This window comes from Ranitomeya variabilis, chromosome 5 (genome assembly GCF_051348905.1).
Source record: "Ranitomeya variabilis isolate aRanVar5 chromosome 5, aRanVar5.hap1, whole genome shotgun sequence".
Classification (NCBI taxonomy): domain Eukaryota; kingdom Metazoa; phylum Chordata; class Amphibia; order Anura; family Dendrobatidae; genus Ranitomeya; species Ranitomeya variabilis.
This window is the reverse complement of record NC_135236.1, coordinates 646,305,590-646,324,767: the sequence shown is the minus strand read 5'-3', so window position 1 is coordinate 646,324,767 and position 19,178 is coordinate 646,305,590. Positions and strand designations below refer to the sequence as shown.

The following is a 19,178-nucleotide window of genomic DNA, read 5'->3' as shown; positions in this document are numbered from 1 at the left end:
TGGCCGGAACGCTGAGAAAGTAAGAGACTCTAAGTATTACTTCAAACCACGGCAGGGCAGTCCACTATAGGTTGGCTGTCCCACTTAAACACCTAAGCAGACAACGGAGGCAGCTGTGGGAGAGGGGCGACTCTAGGGTCCCGGAAGAACTCCAGGCCTACCCCGTCATACGGGTGCGTCCTAGCCGTATCATCTGGGGGACGGAGAGAACGAACATCAGAAACAGACACAACAGTTGTGAGGACTATCCCGTGGTGCTCAGCAGGGAAGTACTACAACACACAGGCGCTAGAAGGTAGACACTGATTCCCACCTGCTAAGGGAACTCCGGATGTGCCTTTGGACCGGCCGGTCTCAGCCAGCCCTGTTAACAGTGATCTGGATTGAGTATCTCAAAGCCTTCAGTAAAGAGGTAAAGAGACTGCAACCCTGTGTCCTCGTTATTCATCGCGACCTGCACCACACATTTTCACTCTCAGCTTTTACTGGACGCCCCTTAGCAGGGTCACGGACCGGGTCTAGCCACCGTGACAACCCCAGAACCGAGACAGAGAGGCCCGGTACCGGGTACCCCTCGGCCCTGCGACAGTGGGGGCGCTCCATATGTACATGAAGCGGGGCTCAGGGCTGGTGCTGCGCGCTGCTTCTCTTCACCCTGATACCCCACTAACATACAATATCCTTTTCCATCCATACTGTGCTGCATACTCGCGTTCAGGCTTGAGGCCTCCTCTGAATCCAGGTCCAAAGGACCAGTATCAGTCAGACACAGATTAGGAGACACTTGGTTCATTTCAACAAAGTTCATTTTAGTGGACAGTTCAGATACAGTAATACCGGTCACAGCACCCTTCAATTGTGCTCCAGTTCACACAGTACATTGTGAGACTCAGTCCCTCTTCCACCCAGACTGTCCTCATCTCAACAGACTCTACTGGTCATAGGGACTCCCCATCCAACAACGCAGCTTCTTTGAGACTCGCCACCATCCACTCTCACTTTTCTCCATCAGATCTTTTCTGCATTGAAGAGAATGGTGCACGCATTCCAGTGCCAACCCCAGGCCACATTCTCCGAACCTCGCTTGATCTCCGCAAGACTTCTGATGTGTCCTCAAGCTGCCAGAACGATGATATGTAGACTGTCATCGAACTTCCACTTGAACCCCTCACTGTCTTTGACATTTACTCTCACTCACTTTCTCTAACCCAAGAAATGCCTTTTCTTTTAAACTGACTCTACCATCTTCCATGCTGGGCTGGTCCCAAACATATTAACCATACCATGTCGTGCTGTACCTACGGTAACTGTTTATCTCTAGTCTAAACACTGTTTCCTATTCTCCCCACAACTCTATCTTTCTCTTGCACATTAATCATATAACATTAGTGTCTATTAGATCTTACGCAACAGTTCACATTATTATACAAATACAATATAATTACATGTCCGAACATTCTGTAGCAGTTGTCTTATAGGAGAACAGGCAAGTGATCGTTTTGGTCACCCCCTTATATACAGACCACAAGGCCCGGTCTGGCAGCAGATCTCCCACCCAAACTTACAGCCCCATACGGTGTCTATGAGGATGTAAGTTCAAGTTGGGAGACCCTCGGTCAGTATACGAACCATGAAATACCTTCAGGTGGACCTGGCCTAAGTGTGTACTGGGTGTCTCCTCCTCTCTCCACTGTCTAAACCGGTAGATTATGGTGAACCTCTAGTTGGAAGGTAAGACTGGACTGCAATGCAAACCCTCTCTATTAGTTTTTCCTAGCAACCAATCACAGAACAGCTTTCATTTTTTTTATTGCTTTTGAAAAATGAAAGCTGTGCTGTGATTGGTTGCTATGGGAAACAGAGACAGGGTTTATTTTAGACAATTTTCTAAACCTGCGCCATACTGGGACAAATAAATTCCCTTTTTGGGAGGAAGGTTTAGTCGTTGCCCCTAATGTATTTAATGCTCCTTCTCCCCGGTGGGCCAAGAAGCTCATTATAGCTAAATTCAGAAAGCATTGAACAGAAATATCTTAAATTGTTTTGTGAACACATCATTCTGATCATTTAAATGGTATAATGAGACTCCCGATGCAATGCACGACAGACATAGCAATATCTTTCCGATGGTGCCACGCAAAATGAGAATTCTTTGTCGGGCACACAAAGCCAAAAATCATGTTAATGTGTTCAAGAGGGTTTTTTTTTTTAATATTCCTTTCATAGTTACCAAGGTAACACCAGAAATGTTTAATTATGAAACACTTCCATTTCCAGGAGCGCGATCATATAGAGATGCTCATGCTGTATATGACTTTTCATTTTTATTCTGTTTTTTTTTTGTGTAAAATTATAACACGTTCATCATGTTACTGCTCTCTGTACCAAACCGCTGGAGTTCCTTTAGAAGGTTTCATGCTGGGTTTCGATATGGAGCAGTTTTAGATTTGCATACACGTACAAAAAAAATGTTCTTACTGCTTTTAGAAGTAAGAAAAAAAAATCAGTGGGATGTTGTATTTTGTAAGGTGACAATGTAATACATGGGGGAAGGCTCGGACTGGCGGGCTGGAGAGCAGGAAAATCCTCCGGTAGGCCCCTGTGAAGGATTGGTAATAGTAGTGCTGTTATACTTGACTCACAATTTGCAGAAAAAGGTATAATCTAATCATTTATTAAACAAGCTAGCCAAATTACTGTATTATTGCATAGAAGCAAAAATAAATTTGTGTACTAAGGTTAGGTTATTTTTGCATGTAGCTGAACAGTAGGCCCCAAGATTCAATGTTATTGGTGGGCCTTTACCAACCCAGTCCGGCACTGTATGGAGGTATACATTGAACAGTTAACCCAAGATTCAATGTTATTGGTGGGCCTTTGCCAACCCAGTCCGGCACTGTATGGAGGTAAACATTGATCAGTAAGCCCAAGATTCAATGTTATTGGTGGGCCTTTGCCAACCCAGTCCGGCACTATATAGAGGTAAACATTGAACAGTAAGCCCAAGATTCAATGTTATTGGTGGGCCTTTGCCAACCCAGTCCGGCACTGTATGGAGGTATACATTGAACAGTAAGCTCAAGATTCAATGTTACTGGTGGGCCTTTGCCAACCCAGTCCGGCACTGCATGGAGGTAAACATTGAACAGTAAGCCCAAGATTCAATGTTATTGGTGGGCCTTTGCCAACCCTGTCCGGCACTGTATGGAGGCATACTGTACATTGAACAGTAAGCCCAAGATTCAATGTTATTGGGGGGCCTTTACCAACCCAGTTCGGCACTGTATGGAGGTAAACATTGAACAGTAAGCCCAAGATTCAATGTTATTGGTGGGCCTTTGCCATCCCAGTCTGGCACTGTATGGAGGCATACTGTACATTGAACAGTAAGCCCAAGATTCAATGTTATTGGTGGGCCTTTACCAACCCAGTCCGGCACTGTATGGAGGTATACATTGAATAGTAAGCCTAAGATTCAATGTTATTGGTGGGCCTTTGCCAACCCAGTCTGGCACTATATGGAGGTAAACATTGAACAGTAAGCCCAAGATTCAATGTTATTGGTGGGCCTTTACCAACCCAGTCCGGCACTGTATGGAGGTAAACATTGAACAGTAAGCCCAAGATTCAATGTTATTGGGGGGCCGTTGCCAACCCAGTCTGGCACTGTATGGAGGTATACATTGAACATTAAGCTCAAGATTCAATGTTACTGGTGGGCCTTTACCAACCCAGTCTGGCACTGTATGGAGGTAAACATTGAACAGTAAGCCCAAGATTCAATGTTATTGGTAGGCCTTTGCCAACCCAGTCTGGCACTGTATGGAGGTATACTGTACATTGAGCAGTAAGCCCAAGATTCAATGTTATTGGTGGGCCTTTACCAACCCAGTCCGGCACTGTATGGATATGTATACACAATCAAGCTTCCAGGATCAGAAACAAAAACTTCACCTCTATGGTATCTGCTTCTTTTCAATTACTGGAGGACTAAAAAGCATCTTAGACATGTATCACCTCAATTTTTTATTGTTTCATAATTAAAGGGGTTGTTTATGAAGCAAGCCTCTGAAGAGCACCGTGTGGTCAATCCTATCGCTCCATTCATTATCTATGGAACTGCCAGAGATAGGCAAGCTCTACATTCGGCTTGTCTTCAGCACTCCCATTAAGAATGAATGGAGTTGTGTGAGCCTGATCAACCACTGCCCCATTCACTCAGGGCTAGGGATCAGCGAGAGTCCCAGCAGGTGGACCCCCTGCGAACTGGAAGTCATCCCTGTTATGGACCTGGTGGTTAGGAGCACCTGGAATGACCTGATAGTCAAACTGCAAAATATAGCGAGCTCTGGGAAGTGGGAGCTCTGCTGACCGCAACCCTAATCCTATTATCACACACTAGAATTAGCCGTGGATCGTGCCTGACACTGCCTAGACGACTCTTCACAGCCTGAGAGGTAACTACCCCTAAAGAGAAATAAAGCCTCACCTTGCCTCAGAGAAATACCCCAAAGGGAAAGAGCAGCCCCCCACATATATTGACTGTGAGTTAAGAGGAAGGCACAAACACAGGAATGAGACAGGTTTCAGCAAAGGAGGCCAGTCTTACTAAATAGGCAGAAGATAGATAAAGGGATCTTTGCGGTCAGCACAAAAAACTACAAAAGCCACGCAGAGTGAGCGAAAAACCCCCGCACCGACTCACGGTGCGGTGGTGCCACTCTGCAACCCAGAGCTTCCAGCTAGCGAGACAATATCATGATAAGCAAGCTGGACAGAAACTTAGCAGGTACTCAGAAATATATTCAGCACACAAATGAACAACAAATGAGCTTAGCAGGGACTTAGCTTCCGCTAGAGTAGACAGGTCATGAGGAGATCCAAGTGAGATCTGAACTAGTACTGATACATTGACAGCTGGCATCAAGTAACGATCTGAGCAGAGTTAAATAGAGGAACCAGCCCAGTCCTAAACGATGCAGCTGATGAAGCCACTTCAAGACCAGCAGCTCCACTTTCAGCCACCAGAGGGAACCCACGGACAGAACTCACAGAAATACCATTCCTGACCACAGGAGGGAGTTCGAGAACAGAGTTCACAACACATCCCCTAGCCAGCGAATAGGGAGTAACTTCCAAACATGAGACAACCCCTTTAAGGTTGACAAAAGACACTGGTTGATCAAGTCTATCCTATTATCCTAACTTTTTCATCCAGAGGAGGCAAATTATTTCTTGTCTCCAAATATGGCAAAATAGGGCTACGACTACACAGCGTCTTTGATTGTGACTCCTGCCGTACGGCCAAAATTTGTAGGTGTCGCTGCTACATTGTAGTATAATTCAAATACTGTGACCACAAGAGGCAAGTCACAGAAAGGCTAACCACATCAGATGTTCTGTGACTTGCTGTACCCACGGGGTCACATTGTGACCTCATTTACTTGAATTGTGCTGGGGTGTAACAGTGACACCGAATGACCTTTGGCCGTATGGCAGGTGTCGTAGCCAAAGTTGCCATGTAGCCCAAGCCTAAATTTCCGGGTCAACATCCCATCTCCAAAATTTAGCACCAATAACCTGTAATATTATATGTTTCAAGAAAATTTTTGCTCTTCTCATACACTGGAATGCAAAATATACACATTATACATTTTCCTTGGCACAGCTACCTGGCATTGGTTGCTAAAGTTGAGTTTACTATCCACCAATAGACCCAAGACTTTATCAATGACAGATTTGTGTACCCCAACAAAGAATTTTCATTTTGTGCTGCAGCGTAAAGAGAACCCAGTACGTCAGGCTTGGCTTGGAACCTGGTGTCTTTGATGGTGGCCATGCCCATGCCCAGAGATGTGTAGGGGTGGCGCCAGCATTACTGTTACCCCATGGCTTTATGGTCAGTGGCACACCCCATAATGGTGATGTAGAGAAGAAACAGGAGAGGCAGCAGTGGTTTACTAAACTATAACTAAACTTTACTTAAAGCAGTAGGTTGATAACAACAAATGGTGGTACATAAGTGTGATGGTTAGACATCTGATAGAGGTTGGAACATCAGCACCACAAAAGAAAATGGATCTACAGCTAATATCCTGCTTGTTGCATTCCCTGATCCCCAGCTACTCCTTCACGCAGATGTCCATGACAAAGACCGCTCCCGGTCAAAACGTTGGACCACGTCTGTTTTTGACTTCTTGACGAATCAAAATAAATTTACACTTCAGCAAGATCTACAGTCTCATTTTCTTTTGTGGTGCCGAGGTTCCTACCTGTATAAGTCTTAACAGTGTCATATATGTTTTAGCCAAGAAAAAAATGCCATAGAGGCCAGATCTCCACACTCCATGTTGAGAATAACCCTTTAGCCTTTGTGTCAAGTTTTAGAGGAGTTGTCAAGCTCAAACAAAATATAGTTAAATGCATTTAAATTAGTAGTTTATGCAATTTACGAATATACTTTATGTATGAAAGGTGCCCTGATCTTCGTCTACAAGCAAGTCCTAGCAGGCCCTCAAGCTTGTGTCTGAAACAAGACAGTAACTCCGTTGTAGGACTGTGACCAGAACTGTGTGGCTTACTGCTCATTTCAGTATCTAAGCCAGCCCGCGTTCCTATCACAGTTGATGTACAGGTGAAGAAGGGGGCTGGCTCGGTTACTGAATACATAAGTCAGCCAGCCCCCTTCAGACAGAGCTCTGGTCACATCCTGACAAGTCATTAAGGCTACTTTCCCACAATGTGCTTTTTAGTGAGTTATTGATGTTCATCTGCAACATCAAAAAGCTCAACGTGAGAATGAAGCCTAAAGAAAACAATGTTCTGTTTCAGACCCAATTTGGAAGTGGACCTGCCCGGACCCAGGACCATAGTTTATAGCTGAAGATTGCTGACATCGGCTTATCTTCCCTGAACATAAAAATATTGGGCATGTTAAAATCTCAAGATTAGATGCTCTTTGTAGTCTGGACCTACCAAGCTTTCAGCTACACTTCAATGTTGGGATGCAATTTCAAGAACGAATTTAACAGTAAAATGATCCTCATTTATATCAGACAGCAAGTACTTAGCGCTCAACAAAGAGAAAACAGGGAATTTAAGATCGAGTTAAAAAGCAACATATTTAATAAGCTTCACGGGAGATTTTCCAGAGGTGAGCATCAAGAAGGTGTTATTATGCTGGCTGATGACATTACAGAATTGCATCAAGGCTCCTCTTAGCGCATTACACCAGCATGGAGATTAGGAAACAATAAAGGACCTTGACATTGTCAGGAAATATTTCCTTTGAAGGATTAAGTAGCAATCCATCTCTGTATGGTAAAATGTATTTAGAAGAAATAAAGGCATCCAGTATCATTTTCAGTGCTGGATTGACATCCAAGGAGCCTAAAGGCATAGACGTTCTGGCACCTTCAAGTAGCCTGCACCTAGGCATAGGCTACGATTCTTGATGAGGGATCATGATCAAGAGAGACACTCCTGATTCATAAAAAGGTGCATGGCTGTCCATAAACCTAGTGCCTCCATGCACCACTCCAGTCCCTGACGCCACAGCTCATCATGAACTAGACAAATTGTGGCATCACACCCCCACCGCATCCCTGTCCCGCCTCAGTTATACTGATTTTGTCAGGGCTAGGAAAAACTGGCAAAATTGCGTTGATGATTCAGAGACATATACTCTTGAAGACAACCCCTATCCTATGCCCAGTTAGGTCCCATTTTATGGACATTAAATAGGCATTAAAGGGAATGTGTCATCGGGATTTCACCCACAAACTATTTAAATGCCCAAGTAGTTTGTTCAAAGACAAGTCCAGCAGTACTTTTACATGGCCAGTCCATTCCTCCCTTACTGAGAAATCAGCATTAGAATTGATATCCAAATGACTATGGTAGATGTGAAGTTTCTGTCACTCCAGCTCTATTCCCCTCCCAGAGCAGCCTCCTTCTGCTTGATTGACAGCATCTATGCTGTGTGAATTCAGGCTAAGGAGCCATCAGTAAAGGACAAGGAATCAGCGCTGGGTGTGGAATAGAGCTGGAGTGACAGAGGCTTTACAACTACATACCAAAAAGTGGCCTTTTTGAGATGATTTCTGGGCATATAGAGGGTATTTTCAGAAAGATTCAGGGTGTACCAGTTTTGAGATTCGAAACATAGATGGGTTTACCTATACAGGCACCATACTCTCAAGGATACCTATAGGCACAGGTCTACTGTTACTATAGATACATTTGGCCCTCTTAATTTCACATAGAACTAGCCCATAAACTGCTATTGGCCCAAACTGTACCACCATTATACCTAAGTGTACTGTGCATCACTGAGTTATTGTCCCATAGGAGCTTTGCTCTTGGAAACAGCATACAGTGGCATGTGGACGGCCTATAGGTATAAAATTCTAACCTTTGGTTATGATGTGTGCCATCCTCCAGAGCTATACATTATTTTAGCAAGTAAATGAAGCATAAAATGTCAATTTTAAGTTGATTCCATATTTAATTTTGTTCTAATATAAAAGATAATCGAGACTAAGCAGAACAGCTCAATTGTTACAAGATAGCTAAGTGTTTTTGGCCATTAGCTGGAGGCTGGTATCTGATCATAGGCCGGATTACATAGTGAGGAAGACTGGCTGCCATAGTGAACGGTTACAAATCTTGTGTGAAAGTATTCATGTACAGTCTTCTCTGTCACTGGCTGGTGTCAAAAAATGTCAGTCTAATATGCTAACAAAGATGTTGACTGTATGACTGGTGGTCCAACCGAGTGACCTAATGACTGATGAACACTAGAAGGCTTTCACTGTTCGACTGGTGGTCCAATCGAGTGACCCAATGACTGATGAACACTAGAAGGCTTTCACTGTTCGACTGGTGGTCCAATCGAGTGACCCAATGACTGATGAACTCTAGAAAGCTTTCACTGTTCGACAGGTGGTCCTACCGAGTGACCCAATGTCTGATGAACTCCAGAAGGCTTTCATTGTTCGACTGGTGGTCCAACCGAGTGACCCAATGACTGATGAACTCTAGAAAGCTTTCACTGTTCGACTGGTGGTCCTACCGATTGACCCAATGACTGATGAACTCTAGAAGGCTTTCATTGTTCGACTGGTGGTCCAACCGAGTGACCCAATGATGAAGGCTTTCACTGCTCCACTGGTGGTCCAATCGAGTGACCCAATGACTGATGAACTGTAGAAGGCTTTCATTGTTCGACTGGTAGTCCAACTGAGTGATCCAATGACTGATGAACTGTAGTAGGCTTTTACTGTAAATTTTGAGCAATTGATCATGGCCAGTTACATCAGGTCTGTCCTAGTTAGAAGTCATCTTCACAATCCAGAACTGCTAAGAATAGATATCTCTTAGTGGCTCTCACAGATGAAGCCAATCAGCTTCATGATTTATTTCCTAGGCAGATGGATATTTCTGAGATGGAGCCAGCAATTAGATGCTCAGACTGAATGATTTGATCAGACCGGGCACCATCATAATTCTTTATTTCCAGGCAATAGATTTCTGTTACTTAGGCCACAATTTCTAGGCCATGTGCAGGAGAGAATCAGCTGCTTCTATCTCTAGTCTCATAAAGCTAAAGTCCTGGATTAAAAATGGTAATAAGATTTGGACAATGTTACAAATTTTGTAAATCAAGACCCGACATTCAGAAACAGACCACTCGTTGACATGGAACTAAACTGATGTATACAATTTTGAGCTAATTGCAAGTTTGAGGCAATAAAACATGGTAAAGTACGAAAAGCCCTCATAGTTCTACTCTAAAGTCTCATGTAGAAAGCCCAATAATCAGAAATAAACTTTGCTTGGGATGCTAGTTTCCTAATTATTGGCCTTTCTGAACAGCCTGGCAATCACTCAACTAACGAGTTAAAATCTCGTTTGTCAATGAGATGATTTTATCAGCAGATTATCAATCCAGGGCTAGGTGTCACATGCCAATCTGTGTAACCCCGCCCTCACCAATCATGGGCAAAACTATATCAAAACTGGTTACTGTCATTACCTGATCCACAATTTAGGGAATTGTCTAGGGGTCTACAAAGCTGACAGCCAGTGTACAGAGCAATTTCGATATACAGAGTTGGCCTTATGTTGGATGGTGCCCTGTGCATTATCTTCTTTTGGTAGCGCCACCACCATCATATGCCTAAATCTATATTACCAAACATTGTTTAAATAATACTTACAGTGGCCAAATAAAGGTACTAAATGTCAAAATAATACTGCTATCCAACTGATGTAGAGATTCATAGTGATGGTTGTCTGCAGTGCCGCTTTATTATGTGTGGCTACACCGGTTGTGCACCCCTCAGGCCTTGGCTGTACATATGCATACTATGCAATGCAACAAGAAGAGAATTTGCATCCTCCGATAAATACGTGTACGTGATACTTGCCCTTTTTACATAACCCTTTCCTTATCCTTGTTTAAAATGGACATAATTCATCTGAATCTTCTAAATATACATCCCCTAAAACCATTGTTCATTAAAGTGTACAGTTTCTGCTTGACGTACACTAAATCATTATATTCCCAGGGGTCATGCTCTATATTTATCTCCTTCTTGGATAATATTCTTTAGGGGTAAATTGCTCTACATATGATACAATGCATCATGTTTGAGGTATAACTCGCACTGGCAGTTTTCCTGGGGGTAACTTTGGTGGAGTATGCTGGGATGACCTCAGCTGCTACATATTTATGAGAGGCTACAATGACAAAATCCAAAGGTAGGACTAAATCACATGTTACATAAAGTATTCATATTCTAGGGAAATGTTGGCCCTAACAGGGATCATCTGCTAGATGATCCATGCCACCATTGAAACATGGATCATGATTCACGGGAAACTTTTTCCTGGATCTCTCCTAGGTTTGTTGTCCTACTTGAAGTCCATCGGTGATGAGGTGGACATTTTTAGTCTATATCTTTCCAAATCTCCAAAGGTTTTATACGAGCAGAGCATGAAGGACCATATCACCTTCAAGAATGACCTTCAAGGACAGCTAGAGTAAGCTGATATTGGAAACGAGCAACTAAAATTATTGGCTGGTTAGAGCCATAGCTAAAATCCAGTGTTCTTAAAGGGTTATCCCCCTCCACCCACACCCGCAAAAAAGTTATCCCCTATTCACTAACCGCTACTGCCTCCTGTCTTGTCTTTCCAGTATTGAGATTTGCGTTAATTTGTTCACCACAAATCACATTCCTATGGGGGAAAATATGTCAAAGTTGGTGAATTTGAAATTCAGAACCGCTCATCTCTACTTCAGCTGACTGCCTTTTTCAATAGCTGAGCCAGCCCCCTTCTCCGTCATAGCTGGTGCATAGTCAGAGAAGAGGGCTGGCCTTGCTAATGTCATTTGCAAAGCATAGGGTCTGAAGTGAGGATGGAAATACCTAGAACTGCTACCAAAAAAATCAGGGTATCCATCAGAAATGTAAAAAAAAAAGAGTTCACAGGGAGACACTGAGCAGATGCTGCTCAGTGTCTCTGCTGGATGGCAGGCTGTATGGTCGCATCATGCAACCATGCAGCCTACCGTCTAGATGTAGCAGACCTGGAACCGTTGTGGGACATAATAGAGATGAATTAATAAAAAAGATGCATTTTTATTGGTTTAACCCCATAAAAAAATCACATATATGTATAACTTCAATCAGTGTCGGACTGGTGTGTCAAGGGCCCACCAGTAACATCAACTCCAGGGCCCAACTTTTCAGCTACATGCAAATGTGACTTTTTCCTCATTCACAAAATTCTATAACAATAAATTGGGTTGATTGTTAAATTAATAAGATGCCGCCTTTGTCTGAATATTGTGAATCAAGTGTATTGTGCTAAGTGCAAGAGGGTGGTGGCTCACTCCTGCGCAGCGGCCCACCGGAGGATTCTTCTGTTCTCCAGCGGGCCAGTCCAAGACTGACTGCAACATATTACACAAGAAATGTGGACGAAAGTTCAACTTTTTCTAACTCATAGTTGTGTTAAAGCTTTATAATTTCTGCTACCATAAGTGATCGCTGCTGACATTTCAATGCACAGTAACTAAATATTGACCATGCTGCCTTTTTCTTCCCTAGGGGAGCTTTCTCCATTGTCCGTAGATGCGTGAAAGTTATATCTGGTCAAGAGTATGCAGCGAAAATCATTAACACGAAGAAGCTTTCAGCTCGAGGTGAGTGTGGGGTGACAACCTTTATTTTTTTCCCCGATAGATAGAAAAGGTCACAGCTACATATGGAATAAATCTAGATCCTATCTACAGAAAACTAATTAGAAAAAACCCTCAGGAATGTGGTATGAAAGAGGGCACATGTGTCACCATGATGGAGGAGATGAGACATAACTGGTAGAGAGACAAGAAGGTGAGAGCTGAATATATCATACGAGAGGCTCGGAGTTATGTTGTAATCACCGAGTGACATAGATCTCGGACTCATAGCGTCTTAGCGGATGGCAATTTGCTCAGATTTTTCAAAGTTTTCTATTTTTGTCTTTTAAAACTAAAAAAATAAAATGGTTTCAAAAGTGTGAACAAGTGTTCAAAATATCAGACTCCTTTCTAAGTCAATGGGATTCATCAAAGATTGTTGGGTTTCACGTGAAAACAGGCAAAATTAGACAAAAATATATAGTTATTGTACTCGTCAGCAACTATTACATTCTCTTTCCAGTTTAGCATGACAAATTTGGCAAAAGGTCCTCTTTAAGAGAGACATTGTAGATAGGGAAATTTTAATGGCATTTTAATTCGGGGATTACTCTATTAGAACAGTTAAAGAGGTTGTGCTGTGAACAAAACTACATTTGAATCAATAGATCTTGGAATAATAATAATTTCCACAATTGGATGTGATTAAATAAAATGTTCCTGTGCTGAGATAATCTTAGAAATGTGCCCCTGCTGTGTATTGTGTAATGGCCGTGTCTGACAGTGCAGGAACATGGTCTGATCATACCACAGCTCCTGGGCAGGGGAGAAAGCAAAAGAGAGAATACAAACAGGACAGCACGTGACCACAACTGATTCTTTCTTTGAGGTAATATATTGTTTAAAAACAGGCAGTGAAAGAATATTTCCATGCTGTCCTGTCTGTATACTTTCTTTTGCGTCCTCCCCTGCCCAGGAGCTGTAATCCCATGCTGTCCTGTCTGTATACTCTCTCCCTGCCAAGGAGCTGTGGCATGATCAGACCATAAGCTGGAGCAGCTCTGCATGGTCAGACACAGCCATTACACAGTACACAGCAGGGGCACATTTATAAGATTATCTCAGGACAGAAACATTTTATTTAAACACATCCAATTGTGGAAATTATTATTATTCAAATATCTATTGATTAAAATATACTTTTGTTCGTGGCACAACCCATTTAATGGTTATATTCTCATTGTACTGTTAATACTGTAAATACACCCTGATGGCAATGTTATTGGTGGACACACTCTTATAGACCTTTTAATTAGGGTACTCTTAAAGCGCTTTGGTTGAGGCCTTTTCTGGGCACCATTAATGGAAGAACTGTTAATAGGGGAACTTTGATTGCAGTGTTATTGGGGGACACTCTTTAATAGAATGAACTTCAATTATACCATCAAACAACAAAAATCAAAATGCAACTACAACAGAGTGTGGTCCAAGAGTCCTCGCAGAGAAATTAAAAGCAAAAGTTTCTCTACCTTTTCCTTCCGACAGTCTGTGTACATTGGACTGCACTTGAATGTCATCCAAGTGCAGTCCAATTTCTTCTTGGACCCATTGACTTGCATTGCCGACCCTTGAATCAAAATCGAACATGACTGTGGGATTTTCCATGAACCTCTTGGTTCACGAAAAATTACGGACATCTGAAAAGCTCCATAGACTATCACAGGCATGAATGCTATCCATGAAAAATACGTATGTCTTTCATACATGAAAATTGGACATCTAAACGAGGCCTTAAAGGGGTTGTCCACTACTTGGACAATCCTTTCTCAATTTGAGTGTTTGGCCCCATTAAAATAAAAACATTTTATTCCCCTCCTGTGCCAGTGCCATTTCAACGGTGTTGGCAATCGCGTTCCTGGGACTTACATGAGGTTGTCACATCACGCAAGCCCTGAGCCTAGGGCTGCAACTAGGAATTTTCGGGATCCTTGAAACTCTGCCCAAGCTCCACCCCAGCTGTGCCTCCATCCCATTAAACCTTCCACAGTCCCACCGCCCACTCTTGGAAAAATTCCACTTCCACATCCTCACCAATCACACCTTAACAGTTCCCAAGGTAGACTCTTTTGACCGGGCCCTACTGTATTCTATCCTATTAAATATTTCTTTAAATATCCAATATGCTTTTCAGATATACTTTTCTTTATTTTTCTTGAAGGGAATGTTTCACCTCATTATTTGCTACACCCGACCCCCCAGTCTCAATTAATCGTTATTTGCTACACCCGACCCCCCAGTCTCAATTATTCATTATTTGTTGTACCCCATCCCCCAGTCTCGATTCATCCTCATTTGCTCCCCGTCATTTAATTCAGTTTAGAACAAAAAAAGGTTTTCATACTCACCTCTTAGACGATCCCTTCTGCTGTCCTCCTTGCGAGTGGCCGGCTCGTACGTGATGATGTTGTCAAGTACACGCCATCACAAGCGCATCATAGACGAGGCCCTGGAGCTGTGTGGCTATTCTACGTTGACAGCAGTGCAGCATTGGATAAGAAAGCTCCATATCCGCACAAGTGGGGGGGGCCCAGACACAGTCCAGCTCTCCCTCTTTCCTTCTGCTCACCGGGCCCCATACAGCAGTAAGGGCAGTAATGCCCTAATGCCGGCCAATCAGTGCTGGCTTCTTTGTTCCCAACTTTGAACAAATCGGTCTTCAAGAAAAAGTCTTAGAGCAGCCTCAGCCCTGAGTTCCTGTTGATGTTCGATTTGTCCAAAGGCGGGGCATTGAAGCCAGTGTTGATTGAGGACAGGGCTCACCTGACATAATGTCACGTGAGCACCGGGAAAGCCAGGGCCGATACCACTGGAATGGTACCGACATGGGAGGTGAGTATAAATTTTTTTTATTTTATCAGGGGTCAAACATAAGGAATGAGAAGGGCTTGTCTGATTCAAGTCTTTTTTTTTTATTACCTAAGTACAATGTATTATGGGGGTCTCAAAATGTAGAAAATCCCAAGTTTCCTTTAGCTCATTTATGATACCATTACAATGAATTAACATTATGTGAATGCTCGCCTTCATATTAATAAGCAATGGTGCACACGGAAACATTGCCACGGGCCATTTATAATTGACAACCGCAAATTAGAGAATTGGGAGACACAGTAAACGGGAAAATATACAATGTACTGCTGATTAAATTTATCAGCAGCTGGGGAATTCAAGATACATGGATTTTTCTTGGGGCGTAAATGATGCAAAATAATGAAAGGAATGTATATTTATGGGATCCCATCTATTCTATATTAATTTCAATTAATTGCAAGTATTGGTTCTCATAAATCAATAGTAGACATGATTATAAAAATTTTATAATATACAGTCATGGCAAAAGGTGTTGGCACTATGGCAGCCTTGAAATTGTTCCAGAAAATGAAGTATTTTCCCAGAAAATTACTGCAATTACACATCTTTTGTTACACACATGTTTGTCTCCTTCGTGTGTATTGGAACAGCACAAACAGAGAAAAAAAAGGCAAATTAGATATAATTTCACACAAAACCCCTGTGGGAATTGTGGGTAAACAACTTTGTTCAAGCATATGACGCTCGTTCAAACTCACCCGTGGCAAGTAACAGGTGTGCTGCAAAATGTTAAAATCACACCAGATAAAAAGGGGAGAAGTCTTTGCATTGTGTGTCTGTGTGTAAATTGAGAATGTTGAATATTAAATATCAGTCCAGGAGGTGAAATAAGCAGATTTCTCTAATAAGATATATTACAAAGTTTCTTATTTTCAAGTGTGCTACTGATTTCTCCCCTATGGGAGGTGGAGCCGCATATTCATCACTGTAATGAGCGGCACCACGTGACCGCTCATATAGGACAAGCTGCGGCGCTGAGTGGAAGCATCGAGGGAGCTGGGTGAGTATTTTATTTCCAGCGGGCGGGCGCACAGGGGGTGGGAGGGGGTTGGTTACCGGGAACTTTATTTCAACGGCAAAAAAAATAAAAAACAATGATTTTTCATTCCTTTTCTCCAGCAAACGCTGCTGGGAAGAAGGAATGAATTCCGGCTTCAGCACCACACACAGGGGGGACAGCGCTTAACTCTAGCGCTGTCTCCTGCAACGTCGGCACACGGACGGCACACGGACAGCATCCGTGTGCGGTACGTGTTTACACGGACCCGTTGACTTTAATGGGTCTGTGTGATCCGTGCGCTCCCACGAACACTGACATGTCTCCGTGTTTTTCAAATGGACACACGGTCCGTGAAAACACGCTGACATGTGCAGAGACACATTGATTTTAATGTGTCTACGTGAGTCAGCATCTCCGGTACGTGAGAAAACTGTCACCACACGTACCGGAGGCACGGACGTGTGAAACCGGCCTCAGTTGGTTTCCTACATTGGGGTTTTTTTACGAATTGTTTTTAGTGTGCCAGACCCATTTTTGGTCCTTTTGTCAGTTTTTTTAAAATCTTTGTTCTCTTTGTTTTTTGCACATGAAGAAGAAAATAGCTTCTCCTATCCATCAAACAGAAAAATACAGAACGAATATGGATGACATTCATGTGCTATTCATTTTTTCAAGGAGCCATTGACTTACATTGATCAAAGTAAGACAAGTCTCCAGACCAATTGTCTGAAGAAAAAAAGGACAAAATTTTTTGTTTTTGTGCGGTCGCCGCACACGTCATATCCCTGCATGCGGATGCATCTGCATACAACGCATGTCCCTGCGTACCCAATGTTAAAGATAGGTATGCAGTGAAACGCAGGATGCATACGTTGGTAGGCAGAGCTACACGGAGGAAGCAAGGAGGAAGTAAGCTGCCATCATCAGGTGTCCTCAACGCAAGTGTGAAACTAAATAGTTAATGAATAATTTTTCCCACATGTCTACTTTACATCAGCATAATTTTTTAAACATATTTTTTGGTTAGTAAATTAGTAAAAGTTGATCAGCAATTTCTAATTTTTCCAACAAAAATTTCAAAACAATTTTTTTTAGTAACCATATCCCATAGCATTGGGCGGTGAAGAAAAAATGATTACACTTTTAGTACAAAAATTTAGTTTTAGCCCCAGATTTTACATTTTCACATGAGAAAATGGGTAAAATTTATTCTCAAATTTGTCACACAATTTCTGCTGAACATGGAAATACCCTATGTGGCTATACAGTACTGCTCGGGAGGGAAAGAGTGCTACTACGATCTTTGGGAGGCAGAATGAACAATTCAACTGCAGGCGTTGAATTGGTTTTATTTATTTTTTACACTGTTCCTCATGTGGTAATTGTTCTTTTGTCTCTGCGATTACAGTGATACCAGATTTATATATTTTTTTATGTTTTGCCACTTTTGCATAATAAAAAATATTTTATAGAACAAGGAATGTTTTTGCATCTCTGATGGAGCTATATGGTGGCTTGGTTTTTGCAAGTCAAGATGGTGTTTAAAGTAATACTATTTTTATTTCCATTTGACTTTTTGATCACGTTTTATTCCACTTGTTGTTTGGCAGTATGATGAAAAAGCATAGCTGTTGCTAGTTTTTTATTTTATTTTTTTCAGTGCTCACTGAACGGGATAATTAGTGTGACAATTTTATAGGTCGGGTTTTTATGGATGCGTCAATACAAAATAGTTGTACTTTTGTTTGTATATTTTTGTTTTTACATAAAAATAATACCTATTTATTGGTACAATATTTTTTCATTTTTTGAATTTATTTTGTAATTTTTTTTTTACTTTCACTTTTTAACTTAACTTTCATTACTCTGATTGCTGGTATAATGTATTGCGATGCACCAACATTGTAACGCATTTTGCATGTCAGTATTAGGCCGGCGTCACACTTGGCGTAAGACAATACGCCACGTATTATACGTCCGTACTACGGCCGTAATACGGAGAAATGTTCCCAAAATAGTGATCCGTAGGCAGGGTGTGTCAGCGTATTTTGCGCATGGCATCCTCGGTATGTAATCCGTATGGCATCCGTACTGCGAGATTTTCGCGCAGGCTTGCAAAACCGACATCTAATGGATTTATGTGCTCAAATGTTCGGGAAAACATATATACAGTATATATATATATATGTCATTGTGACACATATATATATATTCTGTATTTAGATTTCATTCAGCGCGATATCTGTGAAAAGCCGGTAATTCAATTGCCGGCTTTTCATTTCTCCTGCACAAACCCGACAGGATATGAGACATGATTACATACAGTAAACCATCTCATATCCCCCTTTTTTTTGCATATTCCACACTACTAATGTTAGTAGTGTGTATGTGCAAAATTTCAGCGCTGTAGCTGCTAAAATAAAGGGTTAAATGGCGGAAAAAATTGGCGTGGGCTCCCGCGCAATTTTCTCCGCCAGAATGGTAAAGCCAGTGACTGAGGGCAGATATTAATAGCCAGGAGAGGGTCCATGGTTATTGGCCCCCCCGTGGCTACAAACATCTGCCCCCAGCCACCCCAGAAAAGGCACATCTGGAAGATGCGCCTATTCTGGCACTTGGCCACTCTCTTCCCACTCCCTGTAGCGGTGGGATATGGGGTAATGAAGGGTTAATGCCACCTTGCTATTGGAAGGTGACATTAAGCCAGATTAATGATGGAGAGGCGTCAATTATGACACCTATCCATTATTAATCCAATTGTAGGAAAGGGTTAAAAAACACACACACACACATGATTGAAAAGTATTTTAATGAAATAAACACAGCGGTTGTTGTAATAATTTATTGTTCTCTCAAATCCATTTGCAGTCCCTCGCTTGGCAACATAATAAACGCACAAGATACATACCTTCTGATGTACTGTCAGGTCCAACGATGTAATCCATCTGAAGGGGTTAACTAATATTACAGGCAGGAGCCCTGCTATAATGCAGCTGTGCTCCGTGCTTGTAATTCCCCTGCGAATGAATGAAATGTAGGTCATTGACCTACATTTCA

The 19,178-nt window shown here is 42.2% G+C and overlaps 1 protein-coding gene across 2 annotated transcripts in view; it reads left to right on the top strand.

The window, feature by feature from the left end:
• Positions 1–19,178, top strand: part of CAMK2A (calcium/calmodulin dependent protein kinase II alpha) — a 251,630-nt gene that overhangs the window by 66,875 nt on the left and 165,577 nt on the right. For both annotated transcript variants that reach the window (XM_077266328.1, XM_077266329.1), the window contains exon 2: positions 12,120–12,214. In XM_077266328.1, the coding sequence (XP_077122443.1) occupies positions 12,120–12,214 (95 nt within the window). The remainder of the gene's footprint in view (positions 1–12,119; positions 12,215–19,178) is intronic.